The sequence below is a fragment of the Fukomys damarensis genome, unplaced genomic scaffold, assembly GCF_012274545.1.
Source record: "Fukomys damarensis isolate Sample0158 unplaced genomic scaffold, DMR_v1.0_HiC HiC_scaffold_34, whole genome shotgun sequence".
NCBI lineage: Eukaryota > Metazoa > Chordata > Mammalia > Rodentia > Bathyergidae > Fukomys > Fukomys damarensis.
In genome coordinates this window covers 665,400-681,708 of record NW_022900946.1, presented here as the reverse complement: position 1 = coordinate 681,708, position 16,309 = coordinate 665,400, and the positions used below count along the sequence as shown (strand labels likewise).

The 16,309-nt window shown below is 52.4% G+C and overlaps 2 protein-coding genes across 8 annotated transcripts; one reads left to right on the top strand and one right to left on the bottom strand.

The window, feature by feature from the left end:
- Positions 1–2: 2 nt before the first annotated feature.
- On the bottom strand, positions 3–4,272 carry Ccdc189 (coiled-coil domain containing 189). 5 transcript variants are annotated; one of them, XM_033758571.1, is made up of 10 exons: positions 4,187–4,272; positions 3,702–4,100; positions 3,330–3,361; positions 2,601–2,666; positions 2,298–2,467; positions 1,484–1,596; positions 1,226–1,342; positions 1,054–1,123; positions 896–982; positions 3–223 (listed from the first exon to the last, which is right to left on the bottom strand). In XM_033758571.1, exons 2-10 carry the CDS (start codon positions 3,909–3,911, stop codon positions 45–47), a joined length of 1,044 nt encoding a protein of 347 aa, XP_033614462.1. In that variant the 5' UTR covers positions 3,912–4,100; positions 4,187–4,272; the 3' UTR covers positions 3–44. The 5 variants fall into 5 exon arrangements, with proteins under 5 accessions (XP_033614462.1, XP_010615723.1, XP_033614463.1 ...); XM_010617421.3 differs by having other exon boundaries at positions 1,063–1,123; positions 4,187–4,268; XM_033758572.1 differs by having other exon boundaries at positions 1,526–1,596; positions 4,187–4,268.
- Positions 4,273–4,383: 111 nt separating this feature from the next.
- Positions 4,384–15,660, top strand: Rnf40 (ring finger protein 40). Of its 3 annotated transcripts, XM_010617419.2 has the most exons (20): positions 4,384–4,480; positions 4,588–4,792; positions 5,295–5,462; positions 5,593–5,734; positions 6,542–6,748; positions 7,596–7,717; positions 7,824–7,970; positions 8,044–8,118; positions 8,775–8,894; positions 8,989–9,168; positions 9,329–9,464; positions 10,280–10,401; positions 10,487–10,914; positions 10,994–11,111; positions 11,214–11,363; positions 11,504–11,716; positions 11,792–11,917; positions 12,562–12,702; positions 12,809–12,910; positions 14,459–15,660. In XM_010617419.2, exons 2-20 carry the CDS (start codon positions 4,661–4,663, stop codon positions 14,633–14,635), a joined length of 3,006 nt encoding a protein of 1,001 aa, XP_010615721.1. In that variant the 5' UTR covers positions 4,384–4,480; positions 4,588–4,660; the 3' UTR covers positions 14,636–15,660. The 3 variants fall into 3 exon arrangements, 2 of the variants coding, with proteins under 2 accessions (XP_010615721.1, XP_010615722.1); XR_778869.3 differs by lacking the exons at positions 12,809–12,910; positions 14,459–15,660 and adding an exon at positions 12,055–12,172 and having other exon boundaries at positions 12,562–12,631; XM_010617420.1 differs by lacking the exons at positions 4,384–4,480; positions 4,588–4,792 and adding an exon at positions 5,070–5,087.
- The last annotated feature ends 649 nt before the right edge of the window (positions 15,661–16,309 follow it).

The following is a 16,309-nucleotide window of genomic DNA, read 5'->3' as shown; positions in this document are numbered from 1 at the left end:
GGGTGTGCTCTGGCCCCTGCCTTTATTGGGGAAACTGCTGGGGATCACTTCATCTTGTTCTTGCCCTTGCTGGTTGGTACCTGGGAGGGCCACTCCAGAGCAGTCAACTTGCTGCTGAGCCTTTCCTCACTGGCCTTGAGCTGCTTTTCCACTAGCTGCTGGAGCTGCCTTAGCTCCTTGTGCACCTGAGTCTTGATGTAGGTTTGGAGGATACACAACTGGCCTGCAGGGTCAGGGAAGGGCAGATCAGGAGAGATGCTGTCTGGAGGACTGTCCCTCGAGGGGTCAACACAGTCCCCCTGGGCTGCACAGTGGCAGTGTTGCTTCAGTTCAGGAGATGCCACCAGCCCTTGAGAGACACAGGTGGGCTCGGGGCCTACACTGTGCCTCCTGGCTTCATATTTGGACTGCAGTTTGGTAATTACGTGACCTTAGGTTATTTAACCTTTCCATGCCTCAGCTTCCTTGTGTAAAGTGTGGATAATAATAACCCTAGTACACAGGATTGGGAGAGGGTTGAATTAATATACACAAGATGCATGGAACAAGGCATTCTGGTACACACCATTACCAAACCTGTGCTGACTGTCACCATCATACACCAGCTGTGTCTTTTGGGTTTTTTTTTTGTTTGTTTTGGGGTTTTTTTTGGTACGGGGATCGAACTCCCTAAATCCCCGACCCTCAGCTGTGTCTTTGGAACTACCTCCTCTGCCTCCCCCGAGCCCCCAGCATATGTTCTTATAATCTAGCTGTCATCTTGGATTTGTGCATAAGGAATTGTTTGGACGGAGGACACAAACTAAACTAAAACTAAAAGTCTGAAATCCCGATGTACTCCAAACCTTCATTTTACATCACAGAGTCACAGGGCACCGAACCCCTTTGTGCTCACTTGGCTCTTGCACTGGTTGGGCCACTGTTCCCGGTTCTTCTTCCTGTTGGGTGGCTGCCGGCTCCTCTGTTTCCTGGCCTTCTTTCTCTGCAAACCAGCAAAAGGAAGAGACCTCAGCCTCAGCCCTGGTCCAGCCCTAGCACTGTGCTTTCCCGTACCTGTCCTACCCTCTGGCCAAGGCTTGGGTGGCTGTAGCCCCATGTAAGTCAAAGACAAATCCAGCCGCACCTGGGAAGAGAGGATGAGGGAGGCTGAGAGGAAGGCGGAAGGCACCTGTACTGAGGTGTGGGAGAAGCAAGGGGTGACCTCTTGTACCCCATGGCTTGGTACCTGTGGTGTGAACGCATATTTGTAGAGCTTGAAGTGACGGAAGTAGGTGTTGACAATATAGTCTGCCAGGGCCAGCAGCTGTTCTTCCTTAAAGAGGTCGATGCTGAAGGGTGGCCGCTGCAGCAAGGACTGGAGTTAGTACTGATGGTCTCCTGAAGCCCTGGCCCTTCCTCCAAGAGCCCAGCTGTCTAGAAGTGGGGAAAGCCCACTGCTGCTCTCAGAGAAAAGAGGTTGATGGGCAGGAGGAGATGGTGAGACCTTGTCTAGAGAAGGGTGAGAAGTCCATTGCAGGGTACTGACCCTGACTCCATGGCTGAAGAGAGCAGTGGTAAAGTAGCGGTAGCATTCCTCCACGTTGCCCAGTGGGGTTGCTGGTAGAGAAAGCAAGGTGCAACAGTGAGTCTCTCCCTGCTATCTCACTTGGGGAGTGTGAGCCTCAGAGGTAGACAGATCTATATTTAATTCTCACTTGTTTAATTCATTTAACTGCATCCTCACTATGTACCATTCTAGGCACTGAACAAGACAGACAAGGTCGTGTACTCAGGAAGCTTATATTCTAGTGGAAGGGGAATACAATAAAAGAAATATGTAATGTCAGCTATCAAGCATTCTGAAGAAAAGAAGTTTGGGAATAAAAAGGCAGGGAATGTAGAAGCTACGTTACTGAACACTGCACATATTATCTCAGAATACACCTATAAAATTAGTGCTGTGTCTTTATTGATTGGGTTGGGTTTTTTTGCTTGTTTTTTGAGACAGAGTCTCACTATGCAGTTAAGACTGCCCTAAAACTCACTACGTAGCCCAGGCTGGTCTCAAACTCAGCAATCCTGCCTCAGCCTCCCAAGTGCTGGGATTACAAGGTGTATGCCACCATGCCTGGCTCTTAATTTACTGATAGACATAGGATGTCAAAGGCAATAACAGTGTGTGACACTACAACTAATAATGACAGAACAAAGTTTCCATGTGATAACACCTTTGCTTCTGTTACCCATGGTCCCTTGAGCCACCTCCATCTCCTCCTATCCCTGGGGCTTAAACTTTCTGGTAGCTGCCTCCCTCTCACCAACACAGGCCTTGTGAAGATCCTGGAGCAGAGCACATGCCACTGATGTCTGCTCCAGTGAGAAACCTTGCTGGTGGCAGAAGATGAGGGCATGGGAGAAGAGGTCCAGGGTGATGGCATCCCGCAAGCTCTGCTCAGGCCAGTCAATCTCCATCAGCTCAGCCAACACCCTTGGGAGGGAGAGGAAGGTGTGAGCAACAAGAACCTTCTTTCATTGGCGTTCATTCACTGTGTGCTTTGGAGCCAGCCATTTCTCCTGTCTTCCCTCCTTAAGAGTTCTTCCCCACCCCGATCAGTCCATACTCTCTCATTTCCTCAACACTGGCTGTCTTCTCCAGCTGGTGCATGGAATGGAGGTCCAGGTATTTCCTGTAGAAGGGGAGACAAGGCAGTGGTGGTTGGTACATGATCACTAGAGCATTGGACCAGGAATCGGGAGGCCTGTGTTTCTGCTCCCACTAACTTTCTGTATAATCTTTGGCAAGTCTCTTAGCTCTGTTGACGTTACTTTTTCCCTCTGTAGTTATACAGCCTAAACTCATGTTCCTCTCCATTTATAAAGCCTATTAGGAAACTTGAGTTCTTATCTTTGCCACTACTTTGCTATATGGCTTTAGTGAGCCCCCATCTCCCACAGTGGGTCTCAGTATCCCTGGGTCTATAGTGCTGTATAGCAACTAAGACATTCCATTATGTTTATATCCTCAGTCCGGGGCTCTCTTTTCATACTGCCTCTTTGGACTGGGGAGCCAGGAAAGCTGGCTTCTAGTCACCCTAAATAACAGCATCTCTGAGTCTGTTTCCTCATCTGTAAAACGGGGATGCCCTTGCTATGGACAGGGCTGTTAGGGAGATGCTAAAGGAATAATGCAAGTGTGACGTGTAACTCTTTCCCAGGGCTCACTCTTTCTCCCCCTACCCGCTTTTTTCCTTTCTGCTACTGGGGAGCGAACTCAGGACCTTGAGCTCGCCAGGCAGGTGTGGCTCCACTGAGCTCCATCCCTGGCCCTTCCCAGGGCTCTTTTCACTCACCACATGCAGATCCGAGGCTGGGGCAGTGGAGGCTGCAGAGAGAAAGTGGAGTGGGTAAGAAGAGCTGTGCTGTGCCTGGCGCCTAGTCACTGGCCTGTCGTGATTCTCCTCACCGCCCGGGCGTTGAGAACACGTTCGATTGCCTTCTCAACACTGGGCCAACGTAGAGCAATGAAGGCGGGTCTCTGGGGCCCAGCAGGCCCTAAATACTACTTATGAGCATGTTAACAACTGGGGTCACACATTCCCTGTCTCTCTTTGCCTTGGTGCCAAGTCACCGTGGAAGGAAAGTTAGCAAAGGTAATGAAGGGCGGCGACATGCTGGGAAAATCTTATACGATTCATGAGGGGACCACTGTGTCTTGCTCTCACCGGAAACAAGTTGATTTCAGGATCTTCATCTGCTTCCACAGAGGCAGAGGCTGCTGTTGCCAACTCGGTCCACACATTTGTTTCTGTCTTCGTGGACGATCTCACCAATGAGCCAAGATCTTTCTCCAGTTCCCCTTGTGGTTCCGAGAGCTGTCCCAGTTTGTACTGTACCTTAACTCCTAAGGACTGGCTTGGGTTTGGGCTGATCATCTCGTCCTCGTAGTATCACAAGGTCTCACATCTAGGTTATGGAACAACGAATTTTCGGGCAGCGATTGCCAAGTCCTGGCCCTGTACTGATTCTCCAGCCAATCTACGATGCAGAGAGACTGGGCGCAGCCAATCAGTTGTGGGGGGCGTGTCCCACCGTCTCCCTGGTGAACCGTTGCTAAGGTGGTCCTGAAGGAGGAAGGTGGAAAGTTCAAGTACACACTTCCGTCAGTGAGGAGCAAATGTGTATGCGTAGCAAATTGCAAGTTGCTCACCTGGGTGCCCCCTTCCAAATTGCTGATGGTTGGCACTGTTCTCAGCGCTGGCTAAGGGGGCAGAGAGGTGTGAGTTACCATGGGAACTGCCTACTGGCCAATCACTGAGTGCAAGAGGAGGAGTTCAGGAAGTAGCCGAACGATGGGAGAGGCGGGGCTAAACGCGACCAATAGGTTCAGGAAATGAAGCCTCGCCACATCCGGCGCAGCCTCTGGTGCTTGCGCTCTGTGCAGGGGTGCCCGGTGACGTCCGGTGGAGTCCAAGATGGCGCCGCTAGGTTGACCCTAGTCTCGGTGAGGACCTCGGGCTGGTAGGGGCGGAATCCCGCGATTGTGTACAGGAGAGAGGCTCGTGGCTATGGAGCACTGGCCGCTTCTAGTCTCTATTTTGTCGTCTGCAGATAACGGAAGTGTCTCCTCTCCTCGCCTGAAGCCCCTTGGGGGATCCTGCGTCGCTCCTTGCTGCCCGAAGCAATGTCTGGGCCGGGCAACAAACGTGCTGCGGGCGATGGGGGCTCCGGGCCCCCAGAGAAAAAGCTGAACCGCGAGGAGAAGACCACAACCACTCTTATCGAGCCCATTCGACTTGGAGGCATTTCTTCCACGGTCCGTGGGCTTTTGCCTTAGTCCTGACTACTTGGCTAGACTCCTGTCTCTTCCCAAACGGCCCGGAATCTTACTACGTTTCCCAAGCGTGGCAAAGTGCACTTCTGTTGAAGGAAACCGAGAACACCGCGTTTGCCTTCCCTTTTCAGGGTTCCCAGAGAGAGTGTGATACGTCAGAAACTTCAGATTTAGAGACAAAAGCCAGGCATGGTGATGCACACCTATAATTCCAGCACTCAAGAGGCTGAGGCAGGACGATCGTGCAAATTTGAGGCCAGTGTGAGCTAGTAACATAGTGAGTTCAAGCCCTTTTGTTTTGTTTTTGAGACAAGGGCTTGCAAAGCATAAGTTGAGCCTTCTCATAAACAAGATGCTTTTGCTGTGGTGTTGGCAGGTAGCCTGAGAGTATTCCCCTGCTATTCATTCACTTGTTTTCCTACTGTGTTGTAGTTTCTGAGACCCACTTAACACACTTTCTTGACCCCTTTGTTTTTCTTGGTAGGAGGAGATGGACTTGAAGGTACTGCAGTTCAAGAATAAGAAGCTAGCAGAGCGATTGGAACAGCGACAGGCTTGTGAAGATGAACTCCGAGAACGAATTGAAAAATTGGAGAAGCGGCAGGCCACAGATGATGCCACACTCCTCATTGTCAATCGCTACTGGGCCCAGGTTGATGCCCTCTGCTTTCAGAGACCTGAGCTTGATTCGGTTGCCAGTTTTCATTGCCCTGCTGGGGAAGGAGAATTATGCTGGAAAGCACTGAGGAATTCATAACATTTTTGGTGCTTTTCCCCTTCAGCTAGATGAAACTGTGGAAGCTCTTCTCCGATGCCATGAGAGCCAACGAGATCTCTCTGCAAGGACCGAGGCATCTGGGACCCAGGAGGGGCCAACACGTGATATGACCCCTCTCACGGAGCCAGGGACGTCAGAGCTGAGGGGTAGGGCCAGAGCCTTAGGATCTGGGGAACTTAAATTCTAGGAAAGGTTTGGGGAAGAAGGGACTTCGTTCAGGGGTCCTGAAATCCTCATCCCATCCCCTGTCCTAAAAAATTACTTTCATGTTTGGGCAGTAAAGGCAGTGGGTGAGAACAGAGGTCTTATAATCTAATAGTGTTCATGTCACTACTCTTTTACTTCAGAAAGTATTGTTAGCTGGGCATGGGGTTCGCACTTGTAATTCCAGCTCTGTGGGAGGGTAAGCCTGGCTTTCAAGCCCAGCATTGGCAGCTTAGCAGGATTCTGACTCAAAAAATAAAACAAACAAACAAAAAACAAAGGGCTGGAATGTAGCTCAGTACAGAGGCCCAAGGTTCCATCTCCAGTAACTAAACAACAAAAAAAATTATTGAGCGTTGACTTAACACTTTTGTAGACTTGGAGAAATCAGAGATAAGCAGAAAGAAATATTTCTGATCTCAGAGAGAAAATTATCCTAAACCATAATAACTAAAAAGTATTAGGGCCCCTGACAGGAAATAAATGTGGGTGCATGTGATTTGTGGGTTCTATTTAAACTGGGAAGGGAGAGGAAGCTTCCTTGAAGAAGTGATTTGGCAGCTCCGTAGCTTTGAAGAAATGACTCTCTCCCTAAACTTCAGTTGTCTCTCTGTTGAGTTGGGAATAACAGTGTACTACAGATTGCGGCAAGTGAGCCATGGAGTATGCAAGGGCTCACTCTGGAACTCGGTCCAGATTGGCAGGCATTACTTTTGTTATTTTCATAAGGGTTTGTCTGTCCCTCCCAGAACCCCTACCAATGCAGCTGCGACCCCCTCTCAGTGAGCCAGCCTTGGCTTTTGTAGTAGCACTGGGTGCCAGCAGCAGTGAGGAAGTGGAGCTGCAGCTGCAGGGCCGGATGGAATTCTCCAAGGCAGCCGTGTCCCGCTTGGTAGAGGCATCAGACTGCCTACAGCGCCGGGTGGAGGAACTCTGTCAGCGAGTGTACAGCCGAGGTTAGTTCTCTACCTATTCTTGATGTGTATGGCCCTATGTCTTGATTCCTCCCTATTGTGGTAATGCCCTGAGCCCAGAATTCTCCAAGAAACAAATCGCCATGTTTTGGGGGGATGAGGTTAGTCTGTAGATGGAGGACTCCAGCTTGGATTCTTGGAGTTGAACTCCAGAGAAACCAGGGGAGGAGTAGTTGATGCTGGTGGGTCATCGCCCCCTTCTGGTTAGGGACCTCTCTGGAGCACTTTGTGCAGACTTTTTTGTTTTGGTTTGGGTTTTTTTGTTTTGTTTTTTTTTTGCGATAAGATCTCACTGTGTGTCCAGGCTGGCCTTGAACTCACCATGTAGCCCAGGCTGGCCTTGACTTCACAGCGATACTCCTGCCTCAGCCTCCCCAAGTGCTATGAAACATTAGTGACATGTGTTGATCCACAGGCTTTGCATGTTGACAGGTTTCTCCCGTCCGTAGTTCTGCCTCTCTAACCTGGGCCTTTAGGGCAAAAAGCCATTCTCTTTGAGCTGATTTCCTCCTTTGTGTAGTGGGGATAAACACTTCTTACTTTACCCAGGTCTGTAATCCCAGCACTCTGGAGGCTGAGGCAGGAGGATCACCACAAGTTAGAGGCCAACTTGGGTTTCGTAGGAGTTCAAGGCCAGTCTGTACTCTATAGCAAGACCCTGTCTCAAAAACAAAACAAACCTAAAAAACTAAACTAAAAAAAAAAAAACTTCACTTTGTCATGGCGTACAGGCGAGACAGCTGGTAGATCACATTATGCTCATATTAAAGAGTTGGTACATTGCCTTCTCACCCAGGGCTTGCTTCTTATCTGGGCCTTACCTTCCCAGGGGACGGTGAACCTCCCAGTGAGGTGGCTCAGGCACGCACAAGAGAGCTGGGCCGGGAGAACCGGCGACTGCAGGATTTGGCCACTCAGCTACAGGAGAAGCACCACCGCATCTCACTGGAGGTGGGAGTTGAGCTTTTGGGGTGAAATTAGAACCAGAGCAGGGTTGTGGTTAGATGGGCACCCAAGGATCTTGGAAAACCTTGATCTTTCCTTCCATTGTCACCAGTACTCTGAGCTCCAGGATAAAGTGACATCAGCTGAAACGAAGGTGCTAGAGATGGAGACAACGGTGGAGGACCTGCAGTGGGACATTGAGAAGCTGCGCAAACGAGAGCAAAAACTCAATAAGCACCTGGCAGAGGCCTTGGAGCAGGTTAGGCTGGGGTACTGGGAACCTAGGCCCTACTTCCTGTCCTGTACATTCATCATCTTTCTCTTTTCTGCAGCTGAACTCTGGGTACTATGTGTCTGGGAGCTCCTCAGGCTTCCAAGGGGGCCAGATCACACTCAGCATGCAGAAGGTGAGCGGCATCATTCCGCCCAGCCCCTCTTGTAGCTTTTTCTCTGTTCTGCCCTTGATATTCCCCTCAAATTCCCCTGAGAACTAAGGGCGAACATGTACCTCTGAGCCTCTTTCCTGTCCTTCTTGGAGCTTTCTTTCATTTGCTCATATTTTTATTTCCCTAATAAATCTTGAGTACTGAGTGCTAGGCAAATTGGAGAGGATGGCTAGATTAAAACCAGAACCTCCGTAGAGTGTAAGTTCCTGTTGGGGCAACAGGTGAGAGAGAAAATAGTACATCTACTAGTTATAAGTACCACCCACAAAAAAAAAAGGCACAGAGAGAGAGAGAGAAATGGGAGTTAGATGGAGATAAATGGACTCCATTGGCATTCTGAGGTCCCTGTCCCTTCTTTTCCTTGAGCTTGTCCTTTAGGTTTACAGCAGCACTTCACTGATCCCCTGTGAGTTGAGAAGCTTAGTTCCCAGTATCCAGGACTCCTGTGAAGTGTGGAGTTTCCTCCCACTTGTTTGGGAGCCCTGCAGGATTTGGGTTCGGGGCTTCAGTGTCTGTCAGTGTTGTGCACAGTGAGCTTAGGTGGAACACATGGTGAGGTGTGAGAAGAGATGCCACCCACCCTGCCCCTGCCAACCACAGCCCCTCCGATTCCTTAGTTTGAGATGTTGAATGCAGAGTTGGAGGAAAACCAGGAATTGGCCAATAGCCGCATGGCAGAGCTGGAGAAGCTGCAGACCGAACTTCAGGGGGCTGTAAGGACCAATGAACGCCTCAAGGTAGGCTGCGTTTGGGAGTGACAGGGCTTGGGCCCCAAGTAATGACTGGCCCCTGAATTCTCTCTCTCACTCTTTTTGGTATCCTCCCCCTTAGGTGGCCCTGCGGAGCCTTCCTGAGGAGGTAGTGCGTGAGACTGGAGAGTACCGCATGCTGCAGGCCCAATTCTCGCTGCTCTACAATGAGTCCCTGCAAGTGAAGACCCAGCTGGATGAAGCCCGGGGGTTGCTGCTGGCCACTAAGAACTCCCACTTGAGACACATTGAGCACATGGAGGTGTGGCCCCAGCACAGATGGTGCGGGTTGAGGTCAGCCCTTTAGAGTTGAGATATTCCTGGGATTTGAAGCCCTTTGTAGCTGCCACAGATTGTCCAATATACTGAGGTCCAAGGTGTGGCTGGGGGATTGTGTGACCCCTTCACACTTGAACCTACAGAGCGATGAGCTGGGACTGCAGAAGAAGCTGCGCACAGAGGTCATTCAGCTGGAGGACACTCTGGCCCAGGTACGCAAGGAATACGAGATGCTGCGCATCGAGTTTGAACAGAACCTGGCGGCCAACGAGCAGGCGGGTATGTGGCGGGTCAGTGGAGAGGGGCACTTAACCTGGGGGTGTGGGACCCTGCTAGGCTGCTGTCCTCCAGAGCAAGAAGTTGAGCCCTCCATTGTGCAGAGCTTCATCTTCCCCAGAAAGCAGGAGCTGCCCTGGCTCACAGGCAAAGTGAGGGGCACGGCCACCCGACATGGCTGGCAGAGCCGGCGCAGCTAGAATCAGAGCTGTCGGCCCCAGCTGGTGTTCACTGACCTTTTGGTGCCTTTCACTGGAATACTGGTCTTAGAAAAATTTACTCAATATTACCTGTGACCTAGGCCTTTTTCTAGGTGTTGCAGTTATGCCAGTGAACAAAACATGAGGAATCCCTGCCATCCCGGAGCAGTGTTCCAATAAAGAAAGACTGAAACATTTTCTGCAGTGCATAATGGTAGATGCCAAGAAAAGTGAAACATAAAAGGAAGGCAGGAAGTATCCAGAGAGAGGGTGTTATAGCCTCGAATGAGAGACCAGGCAGATATAACTAGAGTGGCATTTAAGAATCTAAAAAAGGTTGACTGACCATTTGTGAATGTTAGTTATCTGTACCATTGAAGGAAAGTTGGAGATTTTTTAAAAAATCTACTTTAGCAAAAATACAATAGACCTTGGCAAGTCACTTTTTGGTGAGTTTCTTTGAGTCTGCATTATTTGCCTGAATGAAGTCACATTGTTAAGGCCAGAGGGTTCCCCTCCTGCCCGGTGGAGGTACCAGCTCTGAGTCTCCTCCCCCGCTAAGGGGTTGGGGCTCTGATAGGGATGAGTCTGACACCCTTACTTCCCAACTTGTTTTAGGGCCTATCAACCGTGAGATGCGCCACCTGATTAGCAGCCTCCAGAATCATAACCACCAGCTGAAAGGGGATGCCCAGCGATACAAGCGGAAGCTTCGAGAAGTTCAGGCTGAGATTGGCAAGGTGAGGAGGGCTACCTAGGAAAAGTCTTTGGTAGACTCCAGTGAGCACTGACTCACCTCATTCCTTCTCCTCTCTGTCTTTGCAGCTCCGGGCTCAGACCAGTGGCTCTGCCCACTCTGTCCCCAACCTGGGACACCCAGAGGACTCTGGCCTCAGTGCCCCAGCCCCAGGGAAGGAAGAGAGTGGGCCAGGCCCTGTCATTACCCCCGAGAGCAGAAAGGAAATAGCTTTAGTGCCTGGTGCCACCACTGCTGCCTCCTCAGTGAAGAAAGAGGAGCTAGTCCCCTCTGAAGAAGATGCCCAGTCTTTAACCCCTGGGGCCCAGGGTCCCTCCTCCCGGGGCCGAGAGCCTGAGACCAAGCCCAAGCGAGAACTTCGGGAACGGGAAGGACCTGGCCTGGGACCCCTACCTGTAGCCTCAGCTCTCTCAAGGGCCGATCGAGAGAAGGCCAAGGTGGAGGAAGTCAAGAGGAAGGAGTCAGAACTGCTCAAGGGTCTCCGGGCAGAGCTCAAGTGAGGCCCTATTGCTGCCTTCTGTCCTGGTTGTGTGTTCTGCAGCTATACTCACTGAGCCTTTCACACCCTCCCCCAGGAAGGCCCAGGAGAGCCAGAAGGAGATGAAGCTGCTACTGGATATGTACAAGTCTGCGCCTAAGGAGCAGCGGGACAAAGTGCAGCTCATGGCAGCCGAACGAAAGGCTAAGGCTGAGGTGAGGGCAGGTAGCGTTTCAGAGCCATGCAGAGAGGTGGTTGGCCAGCGTGGAGCCTAGTTCAGCAGGGAGCAGTGACTCAGCTCCCTTGTGCGGCTTCAGGTTGATGAGCTGCGGAGCCGTATCCGGGAACTGGAGGAGAGGGACCGAAGGGAGAGCAAGAAGATTGCAGATGAGGATGCCCTCCGGCGCATTCGGCAGGCAGAGGAGCAGATTGAACACTTACAACGCAAATTGGGTGCCACAAAGCAGGTGTGACCCTCTCACAGTCCCCTTGCTTCTGGAGGCTGGGATCCCCTTAGCCCTCTGTCGGCTCCTCTAGATGGCACGTGATGGCTTGGGTCTGCTCTGTGGTTCCTCCATGGCCATCCTGTCCTTCCCTCCTGATGCAGGAAGAAGAGGCTCTACTCTCAGAGATGGACGTGACAGGCCAGGCTTTTGAGGACATGCAGGAGCAGAACGGGCGGCTGCTGCAGCAGTTGCGGGAGAAGGACGATGCCAACTTCAAGCTGATGTCCGAGCGGATCAAGGCCAACCAGATCCACAAGCTGCTGCGGGAGGAGAAGGATGAGCTGGGCGAGCAGGTTCTTGGTCTCAAGTCCCAGGTACAGCTGCACCCAGTGGGGCTCAAGGTGGAGTGGGGAGGCTGCGCTCCCCACACTGAGGCTCCCCGTCCTCAGGTGGATGCGCAGCTGCTGACTGTGCAGAAGCTGGAGGAGAAGGAGCGGGCCTTACAGGGCAGCCTGGGGGGCGTGGAGAAGGAGCTGACTCTGCGCAGCCAGGCCCTGGAGCTCAACAAGAGGAAGGTAAGGCTGGGCCTGGCTATTTTCTTTACAGTTAATTCTCTTCCTTAAATTTTTTTTTTTTTTTTGCGGTACTTGGGATTGAACCCAGGGCCTTCCCACCAAGCTCTGTCCTGAGCCTTTTTTAAATTTTGAGACAGGTTATTCAGGTGTTATTCAAAGAAGCAGTCCGCCTGCCTCAGCCTTCCAAAATGCTGAAATAGGTGTATATCATCGTACCTGGAGCCAGCATGTTTTAATGCTCCTGCAGTGTGCCAGGTCTGTGCTGACTACTGAGAGATGGGGGGACAAGAAGGTCCCTGCCTCTAGTCAAGGCTGGAGTTTCTCATCTTGACTTGCAGATAAACTGGCTTGCTAATAATGCTGTCATAAATCACCCAGTAGGGGAGCTCCCGGGGAGGGGACACTTGAGTCAAGTCCTGAGGGTGTTGTCTGTGTGTTGGAGGGCTTGAGGGTAGGGAGCAGAGGGAAGAGCTAGTGTAGGCTCAGCAGAATGGAGCGGTGTCAGTGACGAGGGAGAGGGAGAGGAGGAAGAGGAGAGGCCGAGGGTCTGAAGGCAGGAGCAGCTCCAGTGCAGATTCAGCGGAAGTGTAGGACACAGCACTGGAGGACTATGGCTCCCCTCCTTCCTGTCCCATTCACCTCAGGCTGTGGAAGCTGCCCAGCTGGCCGAGGACCTCAAGGTGCAGTTGGAGCACGTGCAGACTCGTCTTCGAGAGATCCAGCCCTGCCTGGCAGAGAGCCGGGCTGCTCGTGAGAAGGAGAGTTTCAACCTCAAAAGGGCTCAGGTTTGTGCCTCTGGGAGGGCAGGAGAGCCAGGCTGCCAGTGTGGCCAGGTTAAGCTGCTCAAGGGTGCGAAGCCGTGCCCTTAGCCTGGCCTCTCTGCTGCTCCAGGAGGACATCTCCCGGCTGCGGCGCAAGCTGGAGAAGCAGAGGAAGGTGGAAGTTTATGCAGATGCTGATGAAATTCTCCAGGAGGAGATCAAGGAGTACAAGGTGGGGCCACTAGGCTGAGCTGTGCCCCATGAACCCAGGAATTGTACTGAGGAGTTAGTGAGAGATAGAGGGTGGTCGGGAACCCTGGACACAAGGTAGGACAGCAGGAAGCACTGAAGTCAGACAACTGGCCACTTATTTCTTGGGCACCTGCCATGTGCCAGTCACAGTGCCTAACTTCGTGTGTGGTCGAAAGGTTCAGACCTCTTGAAAGTGACAGGTGGCCAGGTAGGGCAGCCAAGTAATTCTCCCATCCCTGAGATAAGCAATGTGATTGAAGAGGCAAGAGGGGCAGGGAACTCAGGAGAGGCCCTTAAATGATTTCGAGTCAGGCTTCCCAGAAGGAATATCAGCCAAGGCTGACCTGAAGAATAAGTGGAGTCCACAAGGGAGAATGGGGATGAGAGGTGTAAAAAGGGACAGGCATTTGTGGAGGCCTTGAGAGGTATGTTGGGCTGACCGAGCTGGTAGTCGTGGTTGGAGGAGGAAGATTGGAGAGGTTGGGCAGGGGCAGATCCTGAAGGCTGTGAGGATCCAGGATGAGCAGCCTGGCTTATGCCATAGAAAGATGGAGTCATTGAAGGCTGTGAGTTTTTTCCTCTCAAGGGGTGGTGCTAGGGAGGGAATCCAGGGTCTTGTGTGCATGCTAACCACACACTCCACCAGAGTTCCAGGAAAGGGTTTGACAGGAGAATGGCACAGTCAGATTTGCTGTTGGATTTGGGTTAAAGGAGGTAACAGTAGAGGCAGGGAAGTTCTTCGCTGATGTCACTAAGGCAAAACTGACCCTTAGTTAGCTGAAGGTATTGGAGACGTGTAGGGGGCATTCCCTGGGTTTGGGAATGGACTGAATGGGTAAAGTGAGGGGAAGTGAGATACTGGGGAGGGTTCTTGAGTTCCTAGTTTGCAAAACAGTAAATGATGAGTACTTTTTAGTCAGGAAGCCTGGAGAGGCAGCTTGTAGTGCATAGTGTGGAAGGGTGCTGAGAACAGTGTGCCTGTGGGATCTCTGGGGAGCTGGGAAGGCCCTTGAGGCACAGGGCTGGCCTGGGATCAAGTCCAGAGTGGGTCCTTTCCTGTCTGGAGCTGAGGGCAAGACCTTCCTGATCGTACATAGGAAGTGTCAGGCTGAAGACCCTGGTAGTGTCTCAGGGTCACATGGGGGCTGGGCCCAGTCGAGGGCAGAAAGCACATTGCTAGTGGCACTGTCATGCCCGGCTGTGACTAACAGGTGCAGATGAGAATGTAGCTAGGATCGGGATTTTGCTAGAGAAAACCAGTGGGGCAAGAGATGAAGCCCCAGTGCAGAAGATATCAGGCTGGTCCTTGTCCTTGAGAGAATTCAGAATTTGCTGCCTTCTGGTTTTGAGTCCTCATCCTGTGGAGCCTGTTTCTCATTTATTGTAGAGTGCTTGTTTTCACTTCCCAAGGTTATGGTATTAGGTGCATCTGCTATGTGGTGGGCTTAGCCGGAATCACCTCCCGCTGTCAGCTTAGGGGCTGGGCACTGTCAGATTGTTCCAAAGCTGACATCTTTGCCTGGTCCAGGCGCGGTTGACCTGCCCCTGCTGTAACACCCGCAAGAAGGATGCAGTTCTTACCAAGTGTTTCCACGTTTTCTGCTTCGAGTGTGTGCGGGGCCGCTATGAGGCCCGCCAGAGGAAGTGCCCCAAGTGCAACGCAGCCTTTGGTGCCCACGACTTCCACCGCATCTACATCAGCTGAATTTAAGACTCAGGGGACTTTGGATCACCTGTGGACCCTGGGGGCTGTGCCCCTAGTCTCTCCCTATCCTAGGTGCAGTGGTTCCATTCCAGACCCTGTGGGCCCAGTCCCTGCCCATCTGGTTGGTTTGGGGGCCTTGGTGCATGCTATAGGGGTGGAATCAGTCAGGCTCAACTCCCATCTTTTCCTGCAGGTTATTTGCGCCTAGAGGGTACTCATGTGGGGCCCAGAGTACTTCTAGAGCTTCTTGGAAACTAGTTCTAATCCTGCTCCTATCCCCACGGACCCATCCTAGCCCTGAGGGGAAAATTCTCCAGGCTGTGTCCTTCCACCCAAGAAAAGGCTCACCGTGGGCCAGCACACCCACAAGTGAAGACCAGGGATGGACCAGTCCTTCTCCCCCTTGCTAGGCTCTGGGCCTTTGGGAAACTTTCTTCACCCATTACTTCCCAGTCCCAGCCTGGACAGGGCTCTTGTCCTTCCCAAGGGGACTCGTCCTTGGTGGCCCAATGTCCTGGACAGTAGGTTGCCACTTACTCGAGGGCCTGAAAGAAGTGCCCCTTCTGGAGGCGCTGCCATCTTCTGGGAAGCTCTGCAGTTGCTGTGGTCACTGCTCTCCTCGGGAGGGCTGAGTCAAGATCATCCGTTACTATTCTAAGCTGGCCCCACCCCAGCCTATGCATCCCACAGCTCCTGAGTCACTTTCATTCATCCCAGTGGCCTTAATTGCCATGCAGGGGAAGATTCCCACATGTGACATACTGGTCCCAGTTGCTGGGCTGACTTCAGATCATTCCAGGTAGAAGAGTTTTGCCCAACACCCTTTGACAGCCTGTAACCACGATGCTTCCTTCCTGTGCAGCCTGCCTGGGCCAACTTCATGGGCTGTGAAGTCAGTACCAGGGTGGCCTGGAAGGTGGAGCTGCTGACAGGTGCAGGGACCTACTTGGACTCAGCCTCTGCTCTAGAGATGTCTTGTAGAGACTGTTCGTTGTTATGAATAAACGTGCAACCCTTGGCCTACAGCCACAGCAGCCATAGATTTAGCTACTCCGCCTGTCCACTCCCCTGGCTTGGTGCGCACCTGGGAGGCGGCCTGTTCTTGTATAAAAGACACTCCTGGGCCGGGGATTTAGCTTAGTTGTACCTCTGCCTGCCTTTCAAACTCAAGGACCCGAGTTAGATCCCCGGTACCTCCTCCGCCCCCAAAAAAACCCCACACTCCTACCCACTCTCATAGCTAAATTATGCTTAAGCCCAACGGTGGTGAGGGAGCCCACCTGGGAAGGGGAGAAAGGGTGGCTTCGCGGACCGAGAGCCCAGAGAGCACTGCATTTCCAGGCCGGGGACTGGCTACGCCCTCAGCAGCCGTTGGCCGCTGGGGTGCGCGCTGTGAGTTGGGAAATGTAGTCCGGTCGCGCGTGGCGCGGCTGAGAGCTGGCTGGGGTTGTTGGCTGAAAGTGGGCCGCTCCTCAGGGCTCTCTCTCTCACCCCCACCCCCCCTACCCTTCGGACGCACAGATTCGGAACGCTTCGGCCGGATGACTTCCTTCATTGACGCCTGCTCGCACCTCTATTCAGCGAGCGAGGGGACCCGCGGGCGGAGCCGGCGCCGGGACCCCTCGGGGTCGCGGTAGCGGCCGCAGACTTGTCGGACGCGCCTTTGCTGGTCCC

Coding starts and splice junctions, on each gene's coding strand:
- Rnf40 (XM_010617419.2), top strand. CDS start 4,661: ATGTCTGGGCCGGGCAACAAACGTGCTGCGGGCGATGGGGGCTCCGGG. Junction 9,169..9,328: donor GACACATTGAGCACATGGAG/GTGTGGCCCCAG, acceptor TTGAACCTACAG/AGCGATGAGCTGGGACTGCA. Junction 12,911..14,458: donor AGGAGATCAAGGAGTACAAG/GTGGGGCCACTA, acceptor TGCCTGGTCCAG/GCGCGGTTGACCTGCCCCTG.
- Ccdc189 (XM_033758571.1), bottom strand. CDS start 3,911: ATGATCAGCCCAAACCCAAGCCAGTCCTTAGGAGTTAAGGTACAGTAC. Junction 2,468..2,600: donor AGTGTTGAGGAAATGAGAGA/GTATGGACTGAT, acceptor CTCCCTCCCAAG/GGTGTTGGCTGAGCTGATGG. Junction 1,343..1,483: donor CTCACCCTTCTCTAGACAAG/GTCTCACCATCT, acceptor TCCTTGCTGCAG/CGGCCACCCTTCAGCATCGA.